Source organism: Agelaius tricolor, unplaced genomic scaffold (assembly GCF_023055355.1).
Source record: "Agelaius tricolor isolate 1412-34295 unplaced genomic scaffold, bAgeTri1.0.p SCAF_3, whole genome shotgun sequence".
Classification (NCBI taxonomy): domain Eukaryota; kingdom Metazoa; phylum Chordata; class Aves; order Passeriformes; family Icteridae; genus Agelaius; species Agelaius tricolor.
This window is the reverse complement of record NW_027269263.1, coordinates 64,504,118-64,531,882: the sequence shown is the minus strand read 5'-3', so window position 1 is coordinate 64,531,882 and position 27,765 is coordinate 64,504,118. Positions and strand designations below refer to the sequence as shown.

General features: G+C 40.2%; 1 protein-coding gene across 2 annotated transcripts in view; it reads left to right on the top strand.

Moving 5' to 3' along the window:
- The window catches only part of CELF2 (CUGBP Elav-like family member 2), a 548,688-nt gene that overhangs the window by 156,940 nt on the left and 363,983 nt on the right, over positions 1-27,765 (top strand). Inside the window, exon 1 of one of the 2 annotated variants that reach the window (XM_071424123.1) lies at positions 14,964-15,521. The exons of the other annotated variant lie outside the window; for it this stretch is intronic. Coding sequence (XP_071280224.1) covers positions 15,469-15,521 — 53 coding nt within the window. The 5' untranslated portion in view covers positions 14,964-15,468. Of the gene's footprint in view, positions 1-14,963; positions 15,522-27,765 lie in introns of those variants that run through there. 2 annotated transcript variants of the gene reach the window in all.

Genomic DNA, 27,765 nt, shown 5'->3' with positions numbered 1-27,765 from the left:
ACATGTATATCTTTACAGCTTTATTTTATCAGGTCCTTCAAGGCCTAGCATAAAAAAGGTTTAACAAGTTTGACACATGCTGATTTAGCATTTACACCACAAACTGAATCTGCTTTGTGAGGGAAAATAGGCCAGCTTTCAAAATACAAACACTGTGAAGTATTCAAAGTGAAACAAAACAAAAGTGAGAAGTGGGAAGAAGGAAAAAAAAGAAGAAAAATGCAAACCATGATCATTCCAAACCTGCTGTGCAAAGGTTTCAACTAACTTTGAATATAGATCCCATTAAATGTTGGAGCACTGATGATTCCAGCATCCAAGTTTCCTAACGGAGTATGCAAAACTGGTTTGTAGGATTCAACTAAAAGTAGTCAGTGAGGGTTTTTCTTTTATTCTTTCAAATGAGCCCAAGATCTGACCCTTCCTGAGCCATCTTAACCCTTTCAGCTACCAAACACTAAAAGAAAACCTTTTTGAGACTATAAAAGAGTTTAAAAATTTCAAATTAATCTCACATTTTCAGCTGCAGAAGGAAGCATTTTAGAAATCTCCTTGTTCAGCCTCTGTTTCCAACCCAGAAGAAAGTGCTGCAAGTCCCATTACTTAAGAGGAGATATGCTTTTTCTGTGCTAGGGTAAACTGTGACCCAGATTTCAGTGATATTGAAGTTAGTTGACCCTCAGCTAAATTCTTATCTAACCTGTCTTGACTTGTAAAATGTTTTTAAACACAATTTTTTTTTTTCACAAAGCCTGGATAGCTGGCATATTTTACAACTTTGCATTTCCATTATTAAAATTGCCAGATGGAGACCAGTTAAAATGATATTTCTGTTCCTTTGATATTTTTTGCACTTCTGCTTTTCAAGTCACCAGATGGGGGTTAGCTAAATCCTCTGAGCTACTTGTTTATAAATGGACTGTAGAGACAAGAGTATAAATCTATATGCTAAACTTGCTGGAACTGCTACAGCACTACAACAGGCCAAGGATGGATAACACATCCTTTTTGTTAACAGGACACCATCTTTATAGACCTAATCAATAAACTAATTAGGATTTGAGGTGTACCCGTGCCCAGCTTCACAGTGAGGCTTTTATGCTAAATCTACATTTCCTATATTTCTGCCAAATTAGAGACAACAGAAATTTGCCTCTGTCATGGCACATATCTGAACTTTTATTTATTGGCATATTGAACAGCAGAGACCCACTCTACATCAGAGCTTAACATGTCTGTTAGAAGGAAAGATAATTTAAATGAAGTCACTAATAGTTTCTCTGAGAAATACATTTCTATGACATTCATTTAATCTAAAGATTATTTCTAATGTTTTTTATGACCCCTTCATTCTCTTTGTTTTAAAGCTCCAAAACTTTCTAGTACCTGAAAACCCTTTTAGTACTGATCATTACAGAGGTAACTAATTTTTTTTTTTTTATATATAGCAATTTTCCCACCATTAATTTTTAACTTAAAAGATTCCAAATCTACTTGGAAGGGTATAGGTGGACACAGCCACTTTCTGCAGCAATCCATAAGAGGGAAACTGTGATGGTTGTCACATTCCATTGCAATTTCCAAAATTATACAGATATAATCCATAAAGCCTGAATGTCAAAAGTTAAAATTAACAGACCTGGTGTCATCAAGTACACATCATGGTTTTGATGAAACCAACAGTCCTTTCCTTACATGTAAAGTTTGAAATAACTGAATACAGGGATTGTTTATCAGAAATTCTACAATTTATTAAGCTGCATGGAAAGGTCCTTTGTCATTTTAGAAAGAGTAATTTATCGTTTTAGCCAAGAGTTTTTATCTTAGCTGCTGCCTAGTTTATTCAACTAGAATAAATCTTTCCTTAATAGTCTTCACAGGCAATAAATATTGGGGTGTGGGAGAGAATATATTTCATGTGGGAACAGGTATGGTCAAATATTTGGTAACATTTACAGAAATTTTAAGCCATTTTTCCTCTTTTTAGCCTGTAGTTAGTATGAGATAGGTTCCTATCCTCAATAAATAGCATAGCTCTATACAACAATTGCCAGTTTCTTTCCATTGTATGTTTTACTGCAGGGTAATTCAGAACCAAAGTCATTGTAGGAAAAAGAATAGTTAGATTGGGTAATGGGGCTAATGGAAAGTGATAATTGAGGAAGCTATGAAAGTTGGAAATTTTGTAGTCTAATAATAAAAGAACAAATGTTAATTTTGACTGCTTCACAGTAATCTGCACAGAGGAAGATTTGTGTGGCAATAGAAATCTGATCAATGAGGAAGTTGTCATGGGATTTTCATACAAATTGTCAAGCTCTGCACATCTACTTTTTCTGGTGACGTTAGCCTGTTTGTTTAGTTGTCTCTCCCATGAATTTCTATTTCAAATTTAACTTCTAGACCCTTTGTGCATATAGTATAGTGCTGTGACAGCAGTAGGACACTACGAATCCTTACAGCACTTTGCAACCTATGCTGTGTGCTCTGTGGCAAATTTCCCTTGATTTCAATGGCAATGGCCCTGAAACTCTATCACAGGTTTAATTTAATGTCACCCTTCTCATAATATTTTGTTCTTCTTTGGTTTGACCTCCTTTTCCATTTGGAGAGCGATAATAAGGGTTAATTGCTGCAAGTGCTCGTTGATGTAAATCAGCCGATGGCTGCTGATGAGTGAGCTGGGGAAGGTCTGCAGAGCAAAGTTGTTTTGCTTTGTTTCCAGCTCAGCATCGCGGGCGGCCCCATCCTCTCTGCAGGCTCTGCTCCCACTGAGCTGTCCAGATGGTCTGGCTCCGACTGCCTTTCCTTTCATGTAAGGTGGGGAAGTGCTGGGGAAAGTTTGTGTCTGCCTGAAATGACTCATCCCCCAGATCCCCCCGGCCTCAGCTGCTGCACAATCCTCAAAAGATCCCAACATGTGCCTTACACCGTTGTTTTCCTTTTTTTCCTTCCTATTTTTTAATAATCTCAGCACCACATCTTGCTCCTTGAGCCCCAGAAGGATGCAGGGGAGCAGATGTTGCCCCCCCTGTTATCTCAGTAGCGTGGCAAGCTGGAGACTGACAGGCAGGACATGTCAGGATGGCTCTGGCAGGCTACAGGCACAGCAGACATTTCAGGGATTGAGGAATGTTGGGAAAAGGCCTGATTTACAGGTTTGTGAAAGATGTTACCTGGCTGAGATGTATTGGAGCTCAGTCTCCCCCCATTCCCACTGACAGACTGATCCTTCGCTGGTAAACCATGCACACAGTGCTCATATTTCAGTCAAATCATAGCTGGAACAGCCAGGAGGATTTTAAACTAGCTTGTTTAGAAGGATAGGTGAAGGTCCAGGCAATCTAAACTCAACATTTTACCTGCTCATCAACAAAATATATTATTTCTTATATGAGGTAATTCCTTTTTGTACCATGAATTAAAATCAAGGGAACTGGGAATTTATATCTTAAAAATCTGATACAGGTATCTCATTGAAAGATTGCTGATTAGAATAAACAGATTTGGTATCTGTACTCATAAACTGTTGAAAATGGCTGGAGTGAGGAAAAAATAAAAGGAGTAGAGAGGATTTTTGGATCATAGGATGACTGAGGTGGGAAAGTGTTGTCATATATATTGCAAGAGCTCTTTTGCCATTACATTGCAAGGGTTCCATATTGCTAGAGTTTCATACCTCCTTGATGTTTCTTGCAGGTAGCTCCTCCAGGCACTGACTCCTCCTTGTCCTCACAGCAGCCAACTGACTCCAGCTACCCTCAACCAACCAATCCACTCTTTTATATCACTCTTCTTTTTGGCTACAGGCTAACATCAGGCCTGCTCCTAATCTTTAGTAATTGGCTCAGCTGCAACTCTTTAGGGGATAAGATTACATTCCATACCACCTTCATTTACCCATACTGTATCCCCCTACAGGAAAGGACCTCAGAAGGTCTCTGGTCAAAGCTGGGACAGCCATGAGGTCCCACCAGGTTGCTCAAAAAGACAAATCTGAAAAATGGGTCTCTGCAAGACATAAAATATACTTGCCATAAAGGGTACTTAAAATGGAGATAATTTGTGGAATTATTGAATGAGTGGGGTAGGAAGTGCCCAGAAGCTGGTAGTGTGAAGATCTGTGCAGGTCAGTAAGGTCCATGGATGGCAGGAGAAGCACTAAGCCCACGGCCTGCATCTGCACTGGCAGGACTGAGTGCACACCCCTCAGGGATGTGAGGTGGTGGCACAAAGATGTCTCCCCTGTGCTGATTTTAGCCAAAACCAGCACACTCCACTCAACCATTCCAAGCAGGAGACACAAATCAAACCCCAGGATGTGTTACTCCAGCCAGTAACACATGGAGGAGAATCTAGGTGTGATGGGAGATGGCCCTGTCCCTGGAGGTATTCAAGGGAGGTGGGATTGGAGACTGAGCACTCTGCTGAAAGGTGTCCCTGTCCAGGGTGGCAGGGTTGGTATGTGATGATATTTAAGGTCCCTTCCAATCCAGCTCCTTCTAGGATTCAATTATTCAATTTTCTGAGTCAAGGCTACTGTATCCATGCACTTGGTAGCAAATAATAGATGATGATTTGTTTGGGGTCTTTAAGTTTCAAACATAAATGATCTTGTGCTCGATGCAAACAAAGTCTCTCCTGGACTTCATTACGTTGGATAAAGATGGATTTGTCCCTGGACTGTGTTGCCTAAGGATGAATGATCATGACAAGATTGCATTCAGTACTGCAAACTGATGCATACCTGCTAGTCATTCACATACTGGTGATTTCAAAGAGATAATTTTCCAAAGGAGAAGAATTCTGAATGAAACTGATTGGAAAATAGACAGTTCTTCATTCATGGTTTATTAGATTATCATAATTCCACAGTGAGGAAAGAAGGATACTCTTGGCTGGAAGCTTATGCTGTCCCAGTAGTATGAACAGAAATTTTAGATAAATAGAGATAGAGCAAGAGAAAATGAGGGGGGAAAAAGGAGGAATAGGCAAAAATGAAAATTTATGAAATATATCAGGTTGTAGTAGAGAAGCCAGAGGCAGAGCAGGGGGTGGCTGTCAGGACTAGAAGCAAGTGGGAAAAGCTGAAGGTGTGCCAGGAGCAAACAGCAGTGCTCTAGCTCAGGGGACTGTGAGCATTATTGCCACATACTGGTATTGTTGCTGGTAAGGCAGGAATAGTCTTTGGCCCTGGGATAGCCTATTTACTTCAAAGTGGTTCTTCTATCACTATTTAATTTGGGAATTTCTGCCTTTAGGATCCCTTTTCTTGTATTATTGAAAATGACATGATTTCTAAAAGTCCAATGTATTTTTCATTCACTAGGTTATTTTCTTAATTATATTTGCTGGAGATGGATTCAATTGCAGTTTTGTTCACCTTCAATTTATGTTCCTATTTCTGAAGCCTTTGGCAGTCTTTCAGAGTGTCCATACACACTGAATTTAGTCCCTCAGCTTTAGATGACAGCTCTCAAAAATTCACATGCAGTGCTTGCAGAGGAGAGATGAGCAGACCTACAGAATAAACCCTGATCCAAAACACTTCATTGATCTTGGTAAAGCCCTCATTTCTGCCAAACTCAGTGTCTGATGAAGTTGCAGCTACTACTCCTCCAGTCTTGTGCCAGGTTTTACAGCAGAAAGTAAAGGTTCTGTGCTACGTTAATGTTCAAGTGCTGCTTTTCCATTCCAGGTGTCCAAAAACTGTCCTGACACCAAGGTCAGGATGGCTTCTCGTGACAATTTTGCTCAGACAAGACTTTGGAATATCAGTTTGAGCAGTTCATAAAAATTATTTTTACCTCTGATGGTGAGGGAGAGGGGCCAGATGGGAGATGGGGAGTGGGCTTTTGTTTCAGCAAGACCTGAAAAATATTCAGCATGTACAGGTGAGGATCAAAAATGGCACTGCTTCTCCACACTGGGCTGAACACTCTGTTAAAACAGTTTCTTTTGAAGTAGTTTCATGCTTCCTTCTGTACATGAACTCTTGGCATAGGTCATCCCTATCCAGAGGGAAAGTTTTCAATAGCACATCAGGAGAGATGAAGGTGGGCAATGGGTTTCTCTAGATCCTGGGTGACAGATATTTTAGATTTGTGTTTGAAACATAGCAGAATTATTTGCTCATATCACACAGGGATAATGAAATTTGTTTCAAATTCATAGAAATTTAGATATCTAGAAACATTTATTGGGAATGGATTGTCTTAAATATGTAGATTGGGTTAATTTGCCCTGAGGAGGAATTTTTATTTGCCCTTCCATGGCCATGGTTAAGGTTATGCCAGTTCAAAAAAAGGCAGCTGGGCTGCCCCACACATGCACAGGCTGCTCAATCTGTTAGCAAAAGGGGAAATATAAGAAAAGATACAAAATTCTGGCCAAAAAATATTTGACTAATAAGAATTATTAGTCAGGAGTTCCTTTAAAAATACCATTCCTTTATGGCATTTCAATGGGAAAATGGCACTCAAGGCTTTGCATTTTTCATCCCTTGGCAGTCTAGGGAGCTTGTATCTGTTCTTGACCAACAGAGCACAGGTTAACTGGGTTGAACACCAGCCAATTAATATCCCAAACAGGCCCCAGCTAGATGATTGTGTTTTGGGAGAAGTGTTAGGCCCAGTGTTGTGCCAGGCTGTAATATCTATAAATGACAACATGAAGCCTGAATTCACAATTGACATCATGAAATGAACATGAATTTTAGGTTCAGCATCCATAATCTGAAAAGGCTGCTTATTTCTTAAGGAGATGGTAACTAAAAGTAAAAGAAAAAAAAAAAAAAGTCTTGGGGGTATTCAAAGCAGCCTGGTTAGTGACTAGACATCTCCTTCTGCAAGAGGAAAAAGCTTTCTCAAACTACTGGGTAAGGAATAATCAACAACAGCTGGAATTTCTCATTTGCAGACAAGCTACAAGCTACAAAGTAAAAGAGAAATATAAATTATCTGAAGAATCTACCATGAAAAGCAGCACTATCTTCCCCTCCTGGTTTCCTCAGGCAGAGACTGAACTCCTTCCCAGCTGTTGAGCAACAGAGACAATTTGTAATTCAGTCCTCTCCATTTCTGTCAGAGGGGGGAGCAGTGAAGTGTAAGATGGGAAGCTGAAAGGGGTAGAATTAGATTGGATATTAGGTAGAAATTTTTTACTATAAAGGGTGATGAGGCCCTGGCACAGGGTGAGCAGAGAAGCTGTGGCTGCCCCATCCCTGGAAGTGCCCAAGGCCAGGTTGGATGGGGCTCTGAGTAACCTGTTCTGGTGGAAGGTTCCCTGCCCATGGCAGGGATAAGATGATCTTTAGGGTCTTTTCCAACCCAAGGCATTTTGTGATTTTATGATCCACTGACCTCTGCTTGCCTGATATCACAGGAACCTCTGAAATGCAGGAAGCTTCCCAAGGACACCCCATGAATTATTAGCAACAAATCCAGTCCAGACTTGGGAGACTCAGCCTGTATTAGGTCCTACAGCTTCCAGAGAAGTCTGGATTTGCTTAGTTTGAACACCCAAATGAGGAAAGGGTATTTTCCTTGTTTTTCTACAAGCCAAACTTTATGATGTGCAATTTTCAAGACTTCCAGTGTCTAGAGGGTAGTGCAATGTTCTAGAAAGCTGCTTCTATTAATCTCACTCTTTTTGCAGTCTTTATTGGTTGTATTTTGTCAGATGAAGCAATGAATGTTTATGCCCCAGGTTTAGAAAGCAATAAAAATGTTTTATTTTCAACATGGGGACCTGTGCTTCTCTTTATTGGAATCACAGCCTAGGCCCTGTCTGGGAGAAAAATCACCAACGTGCTTGGGCTTGTGTAAATGAGGTCAGCAAGAGAGAGAAGCGTGGCATGAGACTTTGAGTATTTTTGAATGGAAAGAAAGCATTTCCTGTAAACAAATTATGTGTGTGACTGTGGCCCATTGTATATAAATAATTTAACCTGGGCTACAATAGCTATTTGTGCTTTGAAAGGTACAAGACTTTTATGAACAGATGTAGGAAGTAATGGAATCATCAACACGGGAATGAATGAATGAATGAATGAATGAATGAATGAATGAATATATGTGTGTTTAGGTGATGCTTCTTTTTAAAATGAGTGGTCCTCAGAAAAAAGAAAAAAAATGTGGTACTGCTTTTTCAGAAATTAAAGAAGTTCCTTTAGGTAATAAACCTAAGGAAAAAAAGCTTTCTCTGCCTTTCCCTGAATTAGGACCTTTAGAGTGAACTTTTTCTATGGACAAGCTGTCCTTTAGAACTGAATTTAATGCCAGCCTTCTATTGATGAAGTAATACTGTTATGAACTCTCTCCAGTACTGTTTTCACAGGGATAACATGTTGGGTTTTTCCTCAGGAGAGCAACAGCTCATTTCAGTGCACTCAGTGGTGCTTTGTTTGGATACACACACACACACACACACCTGTACATGGATTTTTGGATGCTTGTGCCTATGCAAGCAGATAAGCACTTCTAAACAAAGGCTCCAGGGGAGTTACATGCCCAGAATCAGGACACTTAATTGGTTTTTGTGTTTATAAAAATCTCCTGCCAGCTGTTACAGCAAAAAGTTGCCTTCCTGTTTTGTCAGCTCTTCCCAGCCTTTTTAATGGGAAGGAAAAATGAAACAGTTTTATTCCTAGTGAGTACAGCAAATCCTGAATCCTGACCAGCACCAGGGTAAACTCAGGCTAAAAGGGTGCTCCTCCATGCCTTTATATGAAATATGTATGGGACTGCTCTGGCATCTGAAGCATTTTCTCCTTCCCTACTCACATGTCATCATCTTTAGGTCAATAGCAAAGCACACAAGGGACCTTGTACCTCTCTCTCTCTTTAACAGATCTAAGCTCAGTGCATAAAATAGGTGTTTGTGGTTGACACTTCAAAATCATGTGCCTGAATGTACATTAATAAATATGAATATCAGAAATGGACCATTTATTTCACCACTTTCTTAATTGAATCTTTATTCCCTTTTGCTGCTTTTTTTCTCCCTTATTTCCCTCTAGGACATTGGAGCTTTAAATCATTTTCTTTCTAAAGGGTATGGTATAGAGCACTTATTTAAAGCTTCAGGGGTTCCTTACTTTGCTACAGCAACTCTTTAATTTTTGAAGTGGTAGAAGCCATCTGTCTCAACAGATCATGTTCTTTTACACTGAATGACGAACCAGTATTTCAGTTGATTTATACTTAAAACAGTCTTGGAAAGGAGGGAATTTCATAAAGCTGCCAATTTCTGTGTCTTCTATTAAGTTCCTAGTGTTCTGCTCTGTAGATTGCTAGGGTGGTGTCTGTCCCTCCCAGATGGAAAAGTAGGGCACAGATAAAAAACCAGTTTTCTCAATGTCAAGAAGACAGAGAGAGGAATTAACTGAACATCTCCACCTAGTCCCTTACCAATAATTATCCTGTTCCTTGAATTTCTGTGATGGATAGAAAACCAGAGGTAAATATTTGAGGAGTCTATTCAAAGACGGATATGGATGCGATGCCACTAATTTTCTTTTAAAACCAGTTCTTTCAAACTTTTCTTCTTAAACCGTTTGGAAATGGTTTCCTAAACATTTTACAGCATGCATTCAGCATAAATTAATTACCCTTAGGTTTATTCTCCAATGCTGCATGAGATGGCACTGGGGCTGTACAACTGCAGCTGTGGTCCATGTGAAAACATGGCCCTCACAACAAAGCACTTATTAAGGTCATCACCAAAGTTTTTATTTTCTGGGCTGTGTTATGAAGGCAGCCTGAACAATAACCTTTTCATAAGGCTTCATAAGGACCTCTTGGTGTTCCCTGTATGACCTGACACCAAAAGAATGGAAATGAAAAGACAGACAGTGCCAGCTTAGGCTTCTCAGCCTGCTGTGGCGCTGGAACAGTTAACGGCTGCTTTTCTCCTCTCCACCAAATCTGACCCCTGACTCTGCCAAATGCAATGAAAGAAGCAGATTGGGGTGTGCAAGGAGCTCTTTTTGAACATGCCTGGCAAATACAAGGAGCTTTTCTTCTCTTTCATTCTTTCTGTTGGGTGAGGAAGGGCAAGCCCTGCCTCCGACTACAGAAGTGCTCTCGCTCCGCCAGTGCTGCAGAGCGGAGAAACCTTCCCGCTGGCCAGGAAAGAGAAATTCAGCACAAGGACGTAAATGTTTGGCTCATATGGTGTTTAAAGTGAACTACAAACACCTTAAAAACAATTAGGCTGATGGGAGCTTGGGCATCACTGTCTCTTCAGAGAGGCTGGAAAGCATTTCTCCCATAATGAAGTATGTCGTAATAGTGATTTTCTGCTAGGTGAATAGACACAAAACACATCTTTGTTCGTGAGGCTTTTTATTGCAGCAGTTGTCATGAGCAAAACCTGAAAGTACTTGAAAATCCATTAAAAACACAATCAGGAATAAAAAAAAATACCATCTCTTGAAAGTTTGTCTCTGCAGACTGTAAAAGTGAGAAGTCGATAAGTATGAGACACATTTATGCAATTTAAGATTAATGATTAACTGTTAAAGTGCAGGCTTTGTACAATCAGCAAGGAAACAAAACCCTTCAATCTCTGCAGCTGCTGGATGAAGCCAACTTCTAAGTTACAGTGTGTGATAAGATGTGCTGAATCCCAGCCCAGTTGGCCATTGACCTGCAGGGAAACAGCGATTGCTGTCTCCGGGGTGTTTTGGTTGCAGTTCCCAATTCCCAAAGAGTAATTGTCAGCTGGATTTATGCCTGCTTGTGACTGCTTTTCCTCTGGTTCTGTACCAGCACCAGTGCATGACTTTGGGAATTTCTTAGACTTGGGACTTAAAATTCCTTGTCTCCCAAATTGTGTATTTCACAAAGAAAGAATGGGCTAGCTTTAAATATTCATAATAATATTTGGACTTACTTACACACCAGTTCTAGGAGTAAGATCTTTAATTATTTTTTTTTTCCATCAGAATTATTAAATTCAGCCAGATTTTTTTCACACATCCAGGCCGTGAACAAGTGCTCAAGTTCCCAAGTTAAAGCATCATCTTGCCAACTTTAAAACATTTGGCTGGCCAGCAGGAAAGAAAAAGCTGCTTGTAAAGCACTGGAATGCATTTTCAATTAGTCACTCCATTGCTTAAAAGGCGAGGCATTAGGGACTAGGAGGAGAGGCAGGGGGGTGGCAAGGCTGATGGGGAGGGACAGCATGAGACAGTCTGGAGAAGAGCCTTTATCAGCCCCCAACAGCAGCCCTGAAGTTGGAGGCCACTCTTTAATAGCTGAGCTTTTGTTTAACAACAGGCTCCCCAGGGAGAGTGAGGTTTTCCTGGTAAAAGACCAAGATTTCTTTCAAATAACTTAAAATTGCTTTGTATGAAACAGCAACAGAAAATATGTATTGGGAAGATGCTAGAAGGTTATTTATTTCTCTATTATTGCCTGATAACCAGGCTGCTGGGCACCCTGACTAAGAGGCTGTGCTCTGGCAGACCTACCTTGGCTCCTAAAATATTTTGAGTGAGATAACACCCTTGAAAGGAGATTAAATAACAAACCCAAACTGCTTACTATACTTAGTTTATTATCCTGTCCAACACTATGAAGTTTTCAGTCCAATAGGACTCTGGTAAAAAAAGAGCTGGGGGGGAAAAAAAAATCTCATGACATAAAATCATCTTTCTATTGCTCAGTAGCCATAACTGCTTTTGCTTTTTTTAAATGCTTTGTCCTGTACTTGACCTTCAACTGTTTGTAGCTAGCTGATCTGGAACTTTTTTGACTCCACAGCTGTCTAAACTAAGGATGATGACATTGCTTAGAGATCCTTTTGTGTATGTGTGTATACAGGAATGCTGTTTTCAAAAGTATATATATATATTTATTTTAGCATGACTCAAAATCTTGGAGAGCTTCTACTTCTTTATCATATTAACTGAGAACCAGTAAGTTCTCAGTGGGGGAACGTGTCATGGCATGAAAGACACAAATTCCACAATAGGCTGGATTTCAGCAGGTAGAGAAAATTTTTTAGGGTTGTTGCCTTCTGGCTAGCAGTAATAAATTTGCTTTAGTAATATTTCACAGATGTGCTGGTGGTTTCCTGGCAAAAAAGCTGAAGATCATAGGAAATTTCTTTACTCAAAGCATAAAAATAAAAGTTTTGAATACAGAACCCTCAGCCCTAACAGAAGAAACATTTGGCTAAAAGCTGAGCAGGAGTCCACAAGCTAAGCACAAGAGTTAAAATAATTTTACAGTGAGTTTCTGTTTCTGTTTTATTTGTTTTCTCCTACTATAGCTACATGCTGTATGAAACACGTGAGGCTGTTTTGGAAAATCCATTGCCTGTTGCAAGTTCCTCTGTGCTAAACTTGATCTCGTAGTTTTATTTTTAGAAGGCTCCTAGTTGCTGTCCTCAGTGTTGTAGGAAAAGCTGGCAAAATGCCAGCAAGGTCCTGCAAAATGGAGACATGGCTTTCCTTCCAGACACAAGAATTTGAGATTAAAAAAATAGAAATATCCACAAGAAGTGCAAAAGGGAAAGGAATAAGTATATTTACTCCTGCAGTAGAGTTTTCATGTGGATATGTTGGCAGAAATAATGGAGCATTTTCTGTGGGAAGACAGTGAAAAATGTATCTATGGAAAGTATAAGATGTACTTGTTAGAGATAAAATCCTTGAAATAGACATAGTTTGTGGAATTTTGGGATGAACAGAATAAGACACTGAGCATATTGGTGCAGTGGGGTACAAAGACAGAACATCTGCCCCTTTCTGATCCTGACCTGCAACAGGATGTGACAAGGACACAAACTTGGCTTGTCAATGTTTCAGGAGAGGTCAGGGTACTTTGATTTTTGTTTACTTTGAAGCCTTTCTTAATTCGAGCCTGGCCATCAATATGTTTGCACGATATGAAATATTAAGTGAGAAGTTTGCATGGGAGAATAGGTGAGTGTAGCTCTAAAACCATCAAATGTGGCAATAGGGTAGAGAGGAAAGAGAAAAGGCAAAGTGCTGCTACCACTGATGTCCTCCCCAGCCTCAAGCGAGGGATTAACACCTATAACAGTGGTTTCAGTGGTTTACAAACTATTGGGAGGAATAAAAGAGACATTGGCCAATCTGTTTTTATTTGCTTTCCATGCTAAAAAAAAAAAATTAAAAAAAAGAAATTTTCCTCCATTCCACAAAGAAACAACTGAATTTAATTTTCCATTACAAGCATCTTGCCCACCTCCTGTAGTTAAACAAACATAGTGCCCAGAGTTTCCAGAGCAGGACAGAAGCCTTATCTCTGCAGAACTGCTCAGAGATAGGTGTGTATCAGGTGAGAAACACCCTCTGCCCCGCAGGTTTTAGGAGAGGTGGAACATTTGTAACCCCCAGCTGTCCTCCATCTGCACCTGCAACCCCACCATCAGCTGTCCCTGATGTGTTTTTCCTCACTGCACCCTTCTGAGACAAAGCAAAACTGTTGGAAGCATTGCCTAGGGGAGGATGTAAGATTCCAAAGGCTGAACTTGAGGCCTGACTCGCTGGGCTGATCAGCAGATAGGGCCCCACGGGCTGAGCTTCACCTGCCGGGGCAGGGAGGAGGCAGGAGATGACTCAGAGCTTCTCCTGAACGAGGGGTCAACCATGCTCTGGCCTTGGAGCAAAGAAGGCATTTTGTATGAAGGTCGTTTAGAGCTGGTTGTTTCTGTTTGACCACTATCAGCTGGCAAAATGGCCGCGTTCTCCTTTTTCGGGCGGTGGGAACCCTCAGTGTCACCTTCTGGCCGGGGCAAGGCTGAGCTGCCTTGGTGCCGCCGGCCAGGGGGGCTCAGGCTGCTCAAACCCAGCCCCCAGCAGACCAGGGAGCCTGAAATGGTTTGGGCGCAGTTTTTATCCTGAAATGGTTTGGGCGCAGTTTTTATCCTGAAATGGTTTAGGCGCAGCTCAAGTTTTTATCTCACCAAAGAAGGAGCTAGTGGAAGATTTAAAAGTTTATTATGTCTTATAATACTCCTTATTATGTTTCCATGAGTGTGTCTCACACTACCAGATCTCCCAAATCTCTCTGTGACCACCATATTACTGCTTCTTTTAACATACAAGGGCTGATCTTACCTTCTTTTTTTTTTTTTTCTTTTTTTTTCTTTTTTTTTTCTTTTTTTTTTGAGAGAGAGAGAGCTGGCAGCCTCGGGAAACTAGGAGCATATGCCTGTGATATAAATATCAAAGTGGAAGTATCTACCAATTGGGGTAGTTTGGTTCTGACTGAACACTTCATAAGGTACTGTTTTGCTTTTTTCTCCCAAAGAATTTTAATTCGGGAATTTCCAGAAATCCTAATGAATTGGTGGAGCTCAAGGAGAGGTTACAATCATTAGCAGTAGGAACGGAAAACATTTAGGAGGGAAAAAAATGCAAAAGAAATATTTAAATAGAGGAAAATCAATGTCAAAAAGTATTACAGAAACACAAAAGAAGCCAATAAACTCAATTTTCCTAAGTAAATACACACTATCAGCAGTTACAGAACTTTTCATATCACCATAGTAATCTGGAGGATGCTTTACCATTTATTTTTTAAGTAGCAAAAAAAAAAAAAAATTGATTTAATGGAACTATATGGGCACCTTCTCCCCTTTCAAACATCCAAAGGGTTACATCTGGCTTTGCATGATTAGACTTTTTATTATTCCCCCATAATAGCAGCCTTGCTTTAGATCAGTGCATTTCAAGCACAGCTTCTGTGTTTAAGTCTATCAATCCTAATAGATTTAAAGAACAGAGAGGGGGGGGGAGAAAGATTATTCTGTATTCTAAAGGTTGTGAACTGCTTTTAATGCGTGTGTCTGTCTCTCCATATGGGGGTGAGGGACAAGGGGAGGAGGGAAGGGTGGGAGAGGAGTTGCATTAGAAAGTCCCTCCTTTAAAAGTGTCAAACTCCAACCTGCACAGAACAGGGAAAGGGAGACCACCACCGACCCTCAGAAAACAATATAAAAACAAACCTCAAAGGTAGAAGAAAATACCCAAAAGGAGAAGACTGCAGCTTGCAGTAATCTGTAAATGATTGCTGGCAAAGACTGGAGGCTTCGAGCTTGAGCTGTGTTTGCTCCAAAAGAAAGCCAAGAAGGACGGTGTTAATAAAGAGAGATTTAACTGAGGGCTGTGCTTGGAATAAAGTGGACTACAAAAAGGTCAAATTTGATCAGTTGGAGCAGATTACAAGGGCTTTAAAAGGTAGTGGTGAAGAAATGAAACTGGGACTGTGAAGCAATATAGCACAAGATTGATTTTGGGGGTGGAGAGAAGCTGGGACAAGTGCTTATCAGCTTGAGAAGGAGGAAGAGCTGTGCTGGGTTTGTTGTCATTCCCACACTGAGTAGAGTACTTGCTGCTTTTGTGGTTAGCCTTCCCTGCCGTGGTTTTTCTTCTTTTTTATTTTTTTTTTTCGTTTTTAATATACATATTTTATTATTGTTATTCCTACAATGGTGTCTATAATCTCTGACTTGGATCCTCTGAAAAGCTGGAAAGTTTTAAGGTAGGCCTATGTTTTCTTCTGTTTGGTACAGGCATTTTGGGGTTAGCCCTAAATTAACTGGAGCTTGAGTTATAATCGAAATGCGAGCCCTGGGCTTAAGTAAGAAAGGAGTTTCTGGTAGTTAGAGCCCTTTTAAGATACAGCAAAACCTTTGAGCAGATGTTTAGAGAGACCCGAGAGAGAATTTTTAAATATACTTCTCAGTATTACAGTGCAGTGAGGAATTCTTTTTTTTTTTCCCCTTATTTCTTTTTAAGGAGAGATTGCTCTGTAAATTCAAGCTAATAGTAAAGGCTCACACCAGTTGCAACTGCAGCATTAACTCTCTGCTTTCCTTGCTGTGCTCTGCATGGAAATGAATGGGAAACTCTAGAGAAGCAAAAATAAACAGCATGAAAGTTGATCAAGAAGTGGAAAATAGTTTTGGGGGAAGGAAGGGGGACTGATGTGCTTATTTCATGTTGTTGAAACTTCCACACTTTGTTGTCTCTCTTAAGGCATGTGTTTGGCATTTAAAAGTTGCTACTTTTTTACCTTCAGCACTTGGGTTTTTTTTTTTTTTATTTGCATATTGAAAAATTGCCATTTGAACTGCTAAAAATGGTAAGGGAGAGGAGAAAAATCCCTATTAATGTTTGCTGCAGATATTGAAGATCCACAGTGTTAAATGTCTGTGTTTAATGCTGCTGTAAGTGCCTGGTTTTGCCTTATTGAGAATGCAGCCGTATAAAAGTTTGCAGATGGTTTGCAGAAACTTCTCTAAGACATTGGAAACATCTGGGAGTGTCAAAGGCAAAATTATAAAATCATTTAAATGTAAAGTTGCATAGATACCCGTCAGCTTTTTTTGCAAAACTTGAAGCTGCCTGTACTGAATATTTTTTGAGTAAATTACAGGGATTGGGGCTATGAATTGTGATATTATTATGCTATATATGTAATAATAATATTTTAAAGTATACTTTAGATTCTTGATGCAATTTTTTTTAAAGAATTTACTGTGTTCTGAACTGGAAGAGGAAAAACAACACTTCAGAGTCAAAGTATAAAGTCTACTTACATGACTAAGGTTTTTTCCCTCACTGAACTTTCTATTTTAGGAGTTTAAAATTCTCTGACCATTTTCTGAGCCTCTGTGCAGGACTGGGCACTGAGACCCTCTGTCCTTGCCTGTGGTGTGAGACTTGGCACGGGGGGCTTGCTGCAGGTTTATTTTATTTTATTTTTCAAGGGGTTTGGGACTGTTAGCACAGGATGATGAGTTTGGATTTGACTCCGAAAGTTCCGTGAGGACTCAAAGGCAGGGATGAGGAGCGCAGGGCTGGGAGTGGCGGCGGGGCTGGGGACCAGCAGTGGGGCAGGGACCGGAGCCGGGCTGGCTCCTGGGACTCACCACCAGCCCCTGAATGCCTCTGAGGGGCTTCTGCAGAGCCCCTCCTGTGCTGCCTGACAGGAGAGCTATCCTAGGAATTATTTCAAGTTTTATCGAGCTCTATGAGATTATTTCTGATTGCTCTGCGAGACAAGTCAGGTGATGTCAGGTTTGTGCAGAGTTGGAGGATGGCACAGAGGACATGAAAGTCAAGAAGATTTAAGGAAGAGACAATGTGGCCCTCTTAAAGAATCCTGTTTTCTTTTTAAAAAACCCGTTTTCCATACCTGTAAAAGGAATATCTCCCAGGTACTTTTCCCCTACAGCATGCCTGAAGTTTCCCAACTTTGTGTGTGAATGTGGAGACTGCAGCTGTATGGGCACAGAGCAGGTCAAGGGTGTGATTAAGTCTGGACATTTCTGTGTGTGATGAGAGCAGCAGCTCTGCACAGATGTGACATTGTGCAGCACCACTGCAGGATGCAGGAGGTTAAGAGGTGGCAATAGGTAATATGAGTAGTAATGTGAGCAGAATGATCACTGGAAGGAAAAAGAAAAAGAGCTAGAAGTCATCACATAGCTTATGTGGCTTGTGACTTATTGAACTGCAATACCACTTCTACTTTTCTTATATATTTCACTTCCTCTTCTGTGGGCCAATTTCCAACCTGTTTGAGGCCTCTGAAGTTCCTGGTTTTAGTGTGCCCCCAAAGAAGCCTGTAGCTAATATTTATAAGAAGTAGAGGAATGTTTGTGTGTTTATTTTAGGTGCACAAACCAATTCTTTCAGGCTCAAATGGGTTGATGTAGCAAATGCCACCACCAGCTCTAAACCGCTGTCCTACACTGGTAAATTCTCAATTTTGTTTACTTTTTGCACCCCCATAATTTATTCTGTGACTCCACCATAGTTTGGGGCCTGATTATCTGGGAAAAGACTGGAGGATGCAGATCCTGTGGAGGCAGCAGGTGGGAATATTTACATTGGGACTTCAAAATGCCCAGGGGCTCAGAGCAGCCTTGGTGCTGGTTACCCCCATGTCAGCTGAGCACAGCTCCTGCTCCCCAAACCTTCTGGAAGCATTTCCCCTGGCCTCTGAATAAAGGTAATAATGAAGGGAAAGGTACAATATAGCAACAAACGAGGCTGTGGCTGGTGGTGAAGCCCAAAAGGAGGGAGAGGTTGTGCTGGAGCATGAGAGGGGATTTTGCTGGACTTCACCCAGCTAAGCTGGGACAGCTAGCAGAGGTGTAAAATAAATGGCAATATGATGTGTGTGTATATATAATATTACATCAGGCCTCCCTCTTTGGTTGTGTCTGTCTGGAGTGGGACAGTGAGAGCTGCAATAATTTCTGCTAAGTCTCAGCTTCCTCTAGGTGCAAGAGCCCTGAACACAGTTTAATGTGCATTTTCTTTCACTGGATTTATTCACAGTGGTCTGAGCACCAAAGTTACTGGAAAGAGAATGCATAGATTCTTTTTTTTCCCTCCTGTTGTCTCCTTTGGGATAAGCTCCCAGCATAAGATCTGTGCTGTGACATGAGCACACCACTGCCTGATCTCCCTGTTCATAGTGGGGCTGCAATAAACACCATGTCCTGTTCTATTCCTTGCTGCCAGCAGAGATTGGCAAAACTTCAAGCCTTCAAAAAAAAAAAAAAAAGAAAAAATCCTTTAGAGCCTTCCCAGCAAATACAGTGTGCTGGCCCAGCCCTCTGCAGACACAGAAATCTCATTTACCATCTTCAAAATGAGATGGGAGCTGGGATGGAGACCCACTAGTGAATAAGAGAGACCAAAATCAGCTGTCTTGATTCCAGAAAAGTCTCTTATCCCTATTTAGAACTTCTGGCATGTGGTTTTGTTCCTCATATATGACTGGACAATGGTTTCTGAAGCAACCTGTGCTCTGGGCCCCTACAGCAGCAAAAGCAAAGCTGTAACCTGGCAAGGAGGCACAAAAAGGAGGGGAAAAATAATTCCTCAAGGCCACATCTCTTCTGTTGCTTTTCTGCCTTAATTTGGCTCCAGCAAGGCTAAATTCAGCGCTATAAATCACATGAGTTACCTATGCAGGGAAGACCTTGTACCCCTTTGCATTCCTGTCTGAAGAAATATGTGACCTTTCCACGGCACATTGCTAGGGAAAAAAAATTAAAAGTCGGTTTTAACTTGGCTTTGCAACCTCAAGGTGAAATCCAAGGAAAAAGAGTAGGAGTTTTTACTCAGAGGAGTGGTCAGCCCCCAGCCTGGGAAGCAGGGAAATCTTGGTGTCTGCTCTGCATGCAGATGATTGGAACTCCACGAGTCCTATTGAACCGGCCGGTCCAACTTGGCAGGTGGAGCTGGGAACATCTTGTTTCACACATCATGTGTCAGGCGGATGTACCAATTCAAATGTTCTCTCCAAAATGTCTTTTTTTTTTTTTTTCCACCACACACACCATCCAAACATCCTGTTAATGGTTTGGCTTTTCAGGAAAAAAAAAAAAAAGAAGTGTTTTTCATGCTTGGCAAATCAGCCCAGGAGGAGCAATTTCAGCCGTGTTGGTGTGTGCATTATGACCTGTTTTGGGCAAATAGTCCTGTCCCTACATCCACCCCTGTTACTGCCTGGGAGTTGAGGTGGGTTAAATAGCTTCAAAATGTTCAAACTGGGGAGGGGGGAGGAAAGCAGACACAACAGCTAAAATTTGGCTGTGGCCACAGAATGATAAATTGAGCAAAGTTTAAGATGAGGCATTCTGTATTGTATTCAGTATCTGAACAAACCAGTTCATGCATGGACTCCCAACACACAAATGCTTGGAATAAGGACTAAAAAAAGAAAATATTTCACTTGTGCTTTACTCTGAGGACCTGGACAATGTTCTCTTCATCCAGTATTCAAGAAACAAAAGAAAACAAGCCCTGAAAGTTTGGCCCAGGGACACAATGCTGGACTCCATCGTCACCATGAAATACAGAAAATGGAATTTCAGATGTCAGTGGAGAATACAAATTCCCTCATAACTGCCACAATATGCTTGGTTAAAAAAATAAATAAGTGTGGAAAGAGGGTGTGTGTATCTTGTAATAACTAAAAACACATTTTAGAAATGGCTTTCCAGTTTACCAATCCAAAAAATGCAGATGGTGTCAGAGATGGCACTGAAAGGGGTGTTAGTGAGGGTTACACATGTCCCAAGTTGTGACACAGATGAGAATCACCAGGGGGATGGTGGCTGTTGCCAAGCTCTGATAAGCTAAACGTGAGCAGCAAAACATGGTGTGGATTCTTCTGCTTTCAGTTTGAATGTCTAACTCTACAGTCACTCAAGTGAATAATACTGGGATGAAAAATTAGGGCCAGCTGCATTGAAGTATGAATTTTAAAAATCTTTAATTTTTTTTCTTATTTGTGCTTCTTTTGCACTTTGTAGAGGACAATATGGGCAGCTTTCCTCAGTTTGTTTTTTTTTTTAGTTTTTTGGGGTTTCTTTTCCTCTTAAAAAGGCAGGATCTATGGGATGATGCAAGCAGTAAAGACAACAGAAAACAGCAGATTAGGATGTAACACATTCCTGCATTCATTGCTGATGGGTGAGCAAGTCATCCAGTCCTCCTCTAAGCCTGTGCAGATTTATTCTTGCATCTTCATTTTCCCCTGATTAAAATTCACCATCACTCCTTTCAATAAGAGGTTATTCTCCACCGTTTTGCTAAAAACAATCCACTTTTCATATCAAGCTTGTGTACAAGCTCATTACATCTTGTTCATTTGGACATGAGTTGTTAAATCTTCCAGGTGCTTTATGGGGGATTTAAACATCCAATTCAAATGAATGATCTCTCACAAAGAGGTTTGCCTACTGCTGCTGCCGTGTTCCTTTGCCTAATTATTTGAATTGCCCTAACCCCTAAAACATGATATGAACTGACTACACCAGCAGCACAGCTGCCTAACCAGAGTCTGTGACAGTGAGGTGCAGGAACACTCTGCCAGTGCAGGGATTTGTGCCAGCAGCTATGGCTTTTCCTTGATGGTTCCTTCCTCCATGAATTGATCTGACTGGTTTTGCAGCTTTTAACTTTGAGTCCAGAACATCTGTCAGCAAAGAAATTCTGTGGTTTGGCACACTGATGGCAGTTGTTAACAAAGCAGTGCACTGGAAAGGCTCTTCTGCATATAAATTTGTCTTGTATCCATGTTTTGGGACATGTGGAAGGTGTTTGGAGTGGATTCCCTGCTAAGGCCTTGAGCCATTGATTTCAGGTTCCCTCCTCTTGAGGGGAGATGGAGGTTGAGCTGTTTCTTCATCTATTATACCCCAGAATTTCATTCCTGACTGGTGATTTCTCACCCAGTTCCACAGGTAAGATGTGCAGCATCCATGTTGCATGAAGCAGGAAAAAGCAGGATCGTCCTTTCCATCACACATTACTTAATGATGCTTTCCTCTGCCATTTTCTCAAATTTCTTAAATCAGTGGCAGTCCTAATGTACTCCTGCAGGTCTTTCCTGACCCATCCACTCAAATTTTAGGCTTTGTCTGGTTCTGCACTCAGTGGAACTGAAATAAGGAGGAAGTTGCCTGTACAGAGGAAAGGTACCTGGGCAGTGGCAGCCTGGCATTGTCCTTGAGAGGTGAGGTTATAATTTCATGCTTTTCCCAGGCTTTCTGTGTTACTTTGGAAGTGTTAGCTAAGCTCTGTGTGCCCCAGTTCCCAGAGGTGAAATGGATAATATCTCTGTTAATATCTCTCTTATTTACTTTGGCTATAAGATTTTCATGGCTATACAGATGTACAGCTCTGTCCTATAAAGCCCTCAGCACTGGGGGCTCAGCCTTGGGATGGGCTTTTCATCACCTGCCTTCATAACAATGATTTAACTGAAACTAGAATTTAATTCTTTTGAGGGTAAATAATTCCTTGCTTGTTTACTAAAACCCCTTCTTTGTTATTTTTCTGCCTTTGCAAGATAGCACCAAGGACCAGGCACACAAATTCCTTGCACTCACCAGCTTTTTTTTCCAAGCAGTTGTTAGGCTTTGGGTTTTTTTGAAGAGAGCTTCATTAAAGATGTCTTGCAACTCTGCTAGTCCCAAGATGCTGTACCAGGGAGGGAGAAAAGGAAGGTGAAACCAGAGAGATTTGTAGTCTTTGTTGCTAAGATTTTCCATTGCTTGACCTGTGCAAGAGACGAATTTCTTATCTCTTAGGAAAATAACTATTCCCTTTGGATGTTGTCTGATGGGTATCATTGTCTCCCAACAAACCTTTCAGACTTCAGGAGCTCTAATACTCCTGAAAAATACTCTGTGTTACTAAAAAAACCCCTTACAGTAACCTAAGTTTTACCATCCAACCTTTTTTATATGAGCAGCTGAATGTGCTTCTACTGATTATACTCTAATTTTCCTTAATTAAAAAAACCCCAAACCTAATCTCATATTAATTGCATTTTTATATCACTTTCTCAGATTTTTTATTTCTTTGATTGCATGTGTTTCCTCATGTTTCATCACAAGTGATAGAAATTCCTCTTTTTTTTTCCTCATCTGGGAAAGTCCAAGCATTCCTTGAATACAGAGGGATGTTGTCATCATTCACTACAGGACACTTGTTTTTGAGTTGATCCCAAGCTGGTATTAGTGGACCACTTTGTTACTGAACACCTGTTGACCTGCAGACACTGACTTTGCTGTTGCAGTTCATTTGCTTTTTACAACTGAGTTTTAAAAGCGAAGATTTTTCTAAAGGTAGGAATATTGGGAGGCTCAGTGATTACCACGGTTGTTCTCTCTCTTTCATGGAATGGATGGATTTCAGATTATTGGAAAAACTTGTCATGTCAGTTGTGCTGGATTTTGTTTTTTTTTCTTCAGTTACCAGGTTAAACTGCCTGTAGCCAGTTATCTTCTAGAAACATGTTGTATAGATAATTTTTATCTGTTAAAGAATTAATGTACATGTTCAGGTAATTTTGCAGTACTCTTCAGTAGTAGACTGATATTCACTTTAACATACCTGAATGGCTGAGTACATTCATGTATTAAATTAGTAGATGAATGGAACCAGAGCTTTCTTGGGGTTGAAAATCTTGGTATGACTTTTGAGTGATTTGATTAAGGATAGTCCACCCAAGGATTTGTAAGATACTATGAAAAGCTTTAAAGGGGGGAGAGGTTAGGGGTTTTTTTCCTTTAGTTTTAAGATTCCAAGTTTTATATTCCAGGTCCCAAAGAAAACAGTAATCTTATAGAAAGGACTAAAATGAGCCTTTGAAGCAGTGGACATTTCAGTTCTGAAAAATATGTAGTCTTAATAACTGTTCTCCACAAAGAATAGGCTATAAATCCACAATTTAATTAATCTCCATGTGTCATCCGAGCATGACTCTACCTCTTACACTAATCCTGAACTAGGAGGCACTGGCAGATCTCAAGCTGAGGCTACCTAATTCTGCAAATAGTAACTAAAATCACCTTCAAGCATTTTTGCGATGAATTTAATATCTCAATCTCTTAGGATGCAATTAATCTTTGTTCTCAGAAAGCAGGCAAGGGGTTACTGCATAATAATAGAGGTGGTTTCTAGTTACTGTGAGGTTTGCATAGACTACCCTGCAACTTACTTGAAGAAGTACTGGGTCCATGATCCCTGTTAGGTATTTGAACCTTAATTTCTATGTGCCCTTTTATTAGAGGTGCTGGGAATGTTGGCTCACTTGGTACGTCCTAACTGGGCATCCTCTCTGCCCTGGTGTGGTCTTGGGGAAGAGCTTTGGTGTTTCTGGCACTGCAGAGACTCAGGGGGGTCTCTGTAGCCCTTGGACTTCCCCCTTGTTGGAAAAATTGACCTTGCCAAGAGTTGTGAAATGTTGTTGACTGGGGTCAGGTTTCGGCTGGAGACGCCAAAATAAAGGATTTATGCAGCCTGGGAGGAATTACGAGCTTGGAAGGGGGAGATAGGTATTAAAGGTCTCAAATGGGGTGATGGGGAGAAAAGTGTTTAAATACTGATGTAAACTTTTATTGACTCCAAGAGGAATTAATTGGCAGGGCCTTTTATGTGACTTTTGGAGTTAGATTTCCTGCTGACTCAAACAGACAAAGCTCCATTGAGCAAGATCTAGACTTAGAGTAACTGGGAGTTGAAGCCCATGTGTTTTGCAGAAGACTTAACATCCTTCTCTTATACATAAAGTTCCTGGATCTAATAGAAGAAAAAAATATCTCGGTCAAAGTACTTACTGTATTAATTAATTCCAGCCTGAGTTTTTGATGACCAGTTTTACTCTATCTGAAGTCTGGACTCTAAAAACCTCTTGAGAATAAAGTTACATTAAGTTTTAATTTTCTAGCTATTTTTTCTTGTGTTTAAAAGAAACAGATGACCCAACTCTTTGCTCTTTAGTTAGCCTTCAAGTAGACTAATAAATTTACCATAATCTATGAACAAACTTAAACCAATGACATTGTAGGCTGCAGACAAGCTGAATAAACTAACTACATAAGTTGCACATGAACTTTAAATTTTTGGGAAGCAGTGATAGGAGAAACCAAATTTGCTTTATTGCAAAGTATTTTTTTGCTACATATTTGAGCTGAAACTTTCCTGATTTTTATAAATATGGTGGGGGCAGAGGGCTGGGTTTGGGGTTATTTTGGGGGGAGAATTTTGGTTGTTTTTTTTTTTGGGGAGGGGGGTTCTCCTTCCTGCATAAGCTGTTTGTATTTTTAAACCAGAACAACGTGATTCTGTACATCTAGCTCTGGGATTGCTCCTAACTGAGTTTAGATCTCCCTGCTGTTCACTGAGAGTCACAGCTACATCTGTGGGAAGCAAGTTGCTCTGTTTAGCATGAGATTAATTAAAATCTGTGGTTAGTAAGAGCTTACATCGTGCACACAGTTATTCTAAGTGTATCTGCAGAGTCTTGGTACATGATGCCCTAAAACTGGCTAGATCACTATTTTATGTGGACTTTGTGGTCTCCCCATCTTTGCTCTCAATTTTTTTCATAAGAAGAATTTAAAAGCAGTTTCAGCACTTCACACCCACAAGAAAAAGCAAGTTGTTCACTCAGATGTCCCCTAACTTAAAAGCACCTTCTGTAGCCATAGTTTCTACAGTAAACAACAATCCGAATTTTTCTATCTCAGCCTGGGATGCAGTTATTGTAGTTTACATCCTTTTTTCTGCATCTTATCTGCAGATAATGTACAACCAGGCACAGCAGAGTGTCCAGCAACAGAAATAGGCAATTATTCTTGCCATGACAAAATAGCCCAAAAAAAAAAATCTGATCCTGCTGCAAAGAAAATTTTGTTCAGATATTTGTGGTTGAATAAAGGTAAAAAGAGGAATGAGCATGGAAGAAGCTGCAGGTTCAATTCCAGGAGACATGACTCTGTCCTATTCACATGCACATGAGAAATTATCTTGGCCAGAATTATTTTTGTTGCAATTACAGATGTTTGCTGGGCATGCATCACTGCACAAAATTCCTAGGAGAAGACGACAATTAATTTCCAGAGGGGGGAAAAACCCCAACAAAACAAATCAATCAAACAAACAAAAAGCAAAAAATCCCCAAAACATCATAGCCACTCTTCAAGAAAAATTAAGCACCTTAAAACAAAAATGCCCTTTAAAGTACAGTAACCCAGCTTGAATGTATTGTGTACCTGTATTAATCCGACTGTAATAATTTTTGCCTTGTTTTCCCATTAAAAACTCTGCAAGTTATTACAAGGTTGATTATACATCCTGTATGGGCAATTCATGTCATGGATTAAATTTAAGCAGTTATTATGAAAATACAACAACAACAGGGGGAAAATAAGCTGTGTTGATGCAGGTGAGCCATGTATACAGTGAGCCTGGGATTTGGACATGAAACAACATTAGGCTCCAGGTTGCAACACCATAAAATGTGACAATCTGGAGGAAAGAACAAGTTCTGCATTTATTTTTTTCCTCCCCCCCACTCCATTTTTTCTTATAATACACACCAGCTGTCAGATCACACAGGAAGTTTGCACAAATCTTGGTGGTGAAAGTGGGATGGGGAAGAAGAACAAGCTCCTCAGCAAAGGGTTGGGCATGTTTTATTTCTTCAGCAGCTGGAAGCTTCGTGTGGCGCTGGAATAAAATCAGCTTTGCAGGGAGGAAGCTGCATAATCAGTATGTATGACAGGCCCTTAAGATGTGATGATCTGGAACAGAGCAGTTACCTATATATGGTATCTTTGTATCGCCTCAGTAGGAGCTGCCAATTTTGAATTCCTTCAGGAAGATGGTAAAAAATGTGCTTGAGCCGAGGGGTTCCAGCAGGAGTTAGCTGAAAGTTTCAGACCCAGAAGGGCTCCCTTCTGAGGAGAGTTTAATTACAGAAGCAAAGAGTTGCACAGAATAGCCAGCGCTTCTCAGAAATGGTGACTTGAGGCTTCTGCTGTTTGAATTTTTTCATAGCACAAAGGAGAAACAAAAATCTTTTGATAGATTTAAAACCAATAACCCACATGGCAATTAGCTCACAGGATACTGTGCCAGTACATACTCTGAAGGCCAAATCCTGAGAATTGGGAAAAAAATACATTTTTATGGATTAGGAGAACATCTACAATCGGATAGGATTAAAATAGATGGGGAAAGATATAGTCCTCATGTTTTGACCAATTACTGTCTGAGGTCAAGGAGAATCTTTCCTTATTTGGCAACACATCACTATCCATGGAGGTTTTTTGTACCTTTTAGGGATGGAAGGTCACATAAAACAAACTCCTGTCTGATCCAATGAGACAATTGCTGTTATACAATAGCGTTAAAATCCTACTCATTGAATTTCCCTTCCTACTACTGAATTCTAACAACATTTACTTTATTGATGCAATGTGTGAAAAAAAAAGAAAGAGCAAACCTTTCACGACTTATGTGCTGAAGAATATACTTATTTTTTTTAACAGCATTGTATACTGGTTCTTAACCACTTTTTGGACCAATGAGTTTCACTGGATAACTGCATTGAATTAAAATAATTATCCATCACCATTTCAGCTTTGTGTACTCTCAGAGGTGTAAATTGTACACTTTAGCAGGTCACCATGTATTCTGACATTGTTATGGGAAAGATTTGCATAAGGAAAATGTAGATTTCCCTCCCTCCCCCTTCCCATGATAAAAATCTCTGTAGCTGTACTGCCACATGTCATGGGGACATTGTGTAAATTACAGAGTTACAAATTTGTCAGCCTAACCAAATGTCTGAAGGAATAATGTCATATTAGTTATATTTCAGCTTTATGCCTGATCTGTTTTAACCTTGATTTGTGTGGCAGCTAGCCATACCAACAGCTTGTGCATGGTTGATTATAAACAACTTTATTTTAATGTAACAAGATTCTCATTTAATTCCTGGGAGCTTGATGCGATGGTGATCAAAGCTAAATGCAGACCTCTCTATGAGGATTAGATCAGGCTGACCAGAAAATACAGGGTCCTGAAGATTTCAAGATCACAATCTTTTGTAGATTGTAATTCAAATTTTCTGAAGTTGGATTGTGCACTTAAAATATGGTGAATTATGTTCACAGAGAGCCTTGATATAATTTGGATATAGTTTTGGTTTTAATTTACTTCCATTTTTGTGTGGAAGGACATGTATGTTTAACCAAGGTTTATTCATTGCAAGTTATTTTTTTCTCCACATTATTTTTACACATTAAGAGTGAAAAATTTATTCTGCAAGAGCTGGAGTCCTTGAAATCTGCTTTCTTTTTCTGGGGGTAGTGTGTGTATCTTGGTTGGATTGTGTCATGCTGAATCAGATGCAGATTCATACTTGGTGGGGCCAGGGGGGTCCTGCTTTGGGATTTTTT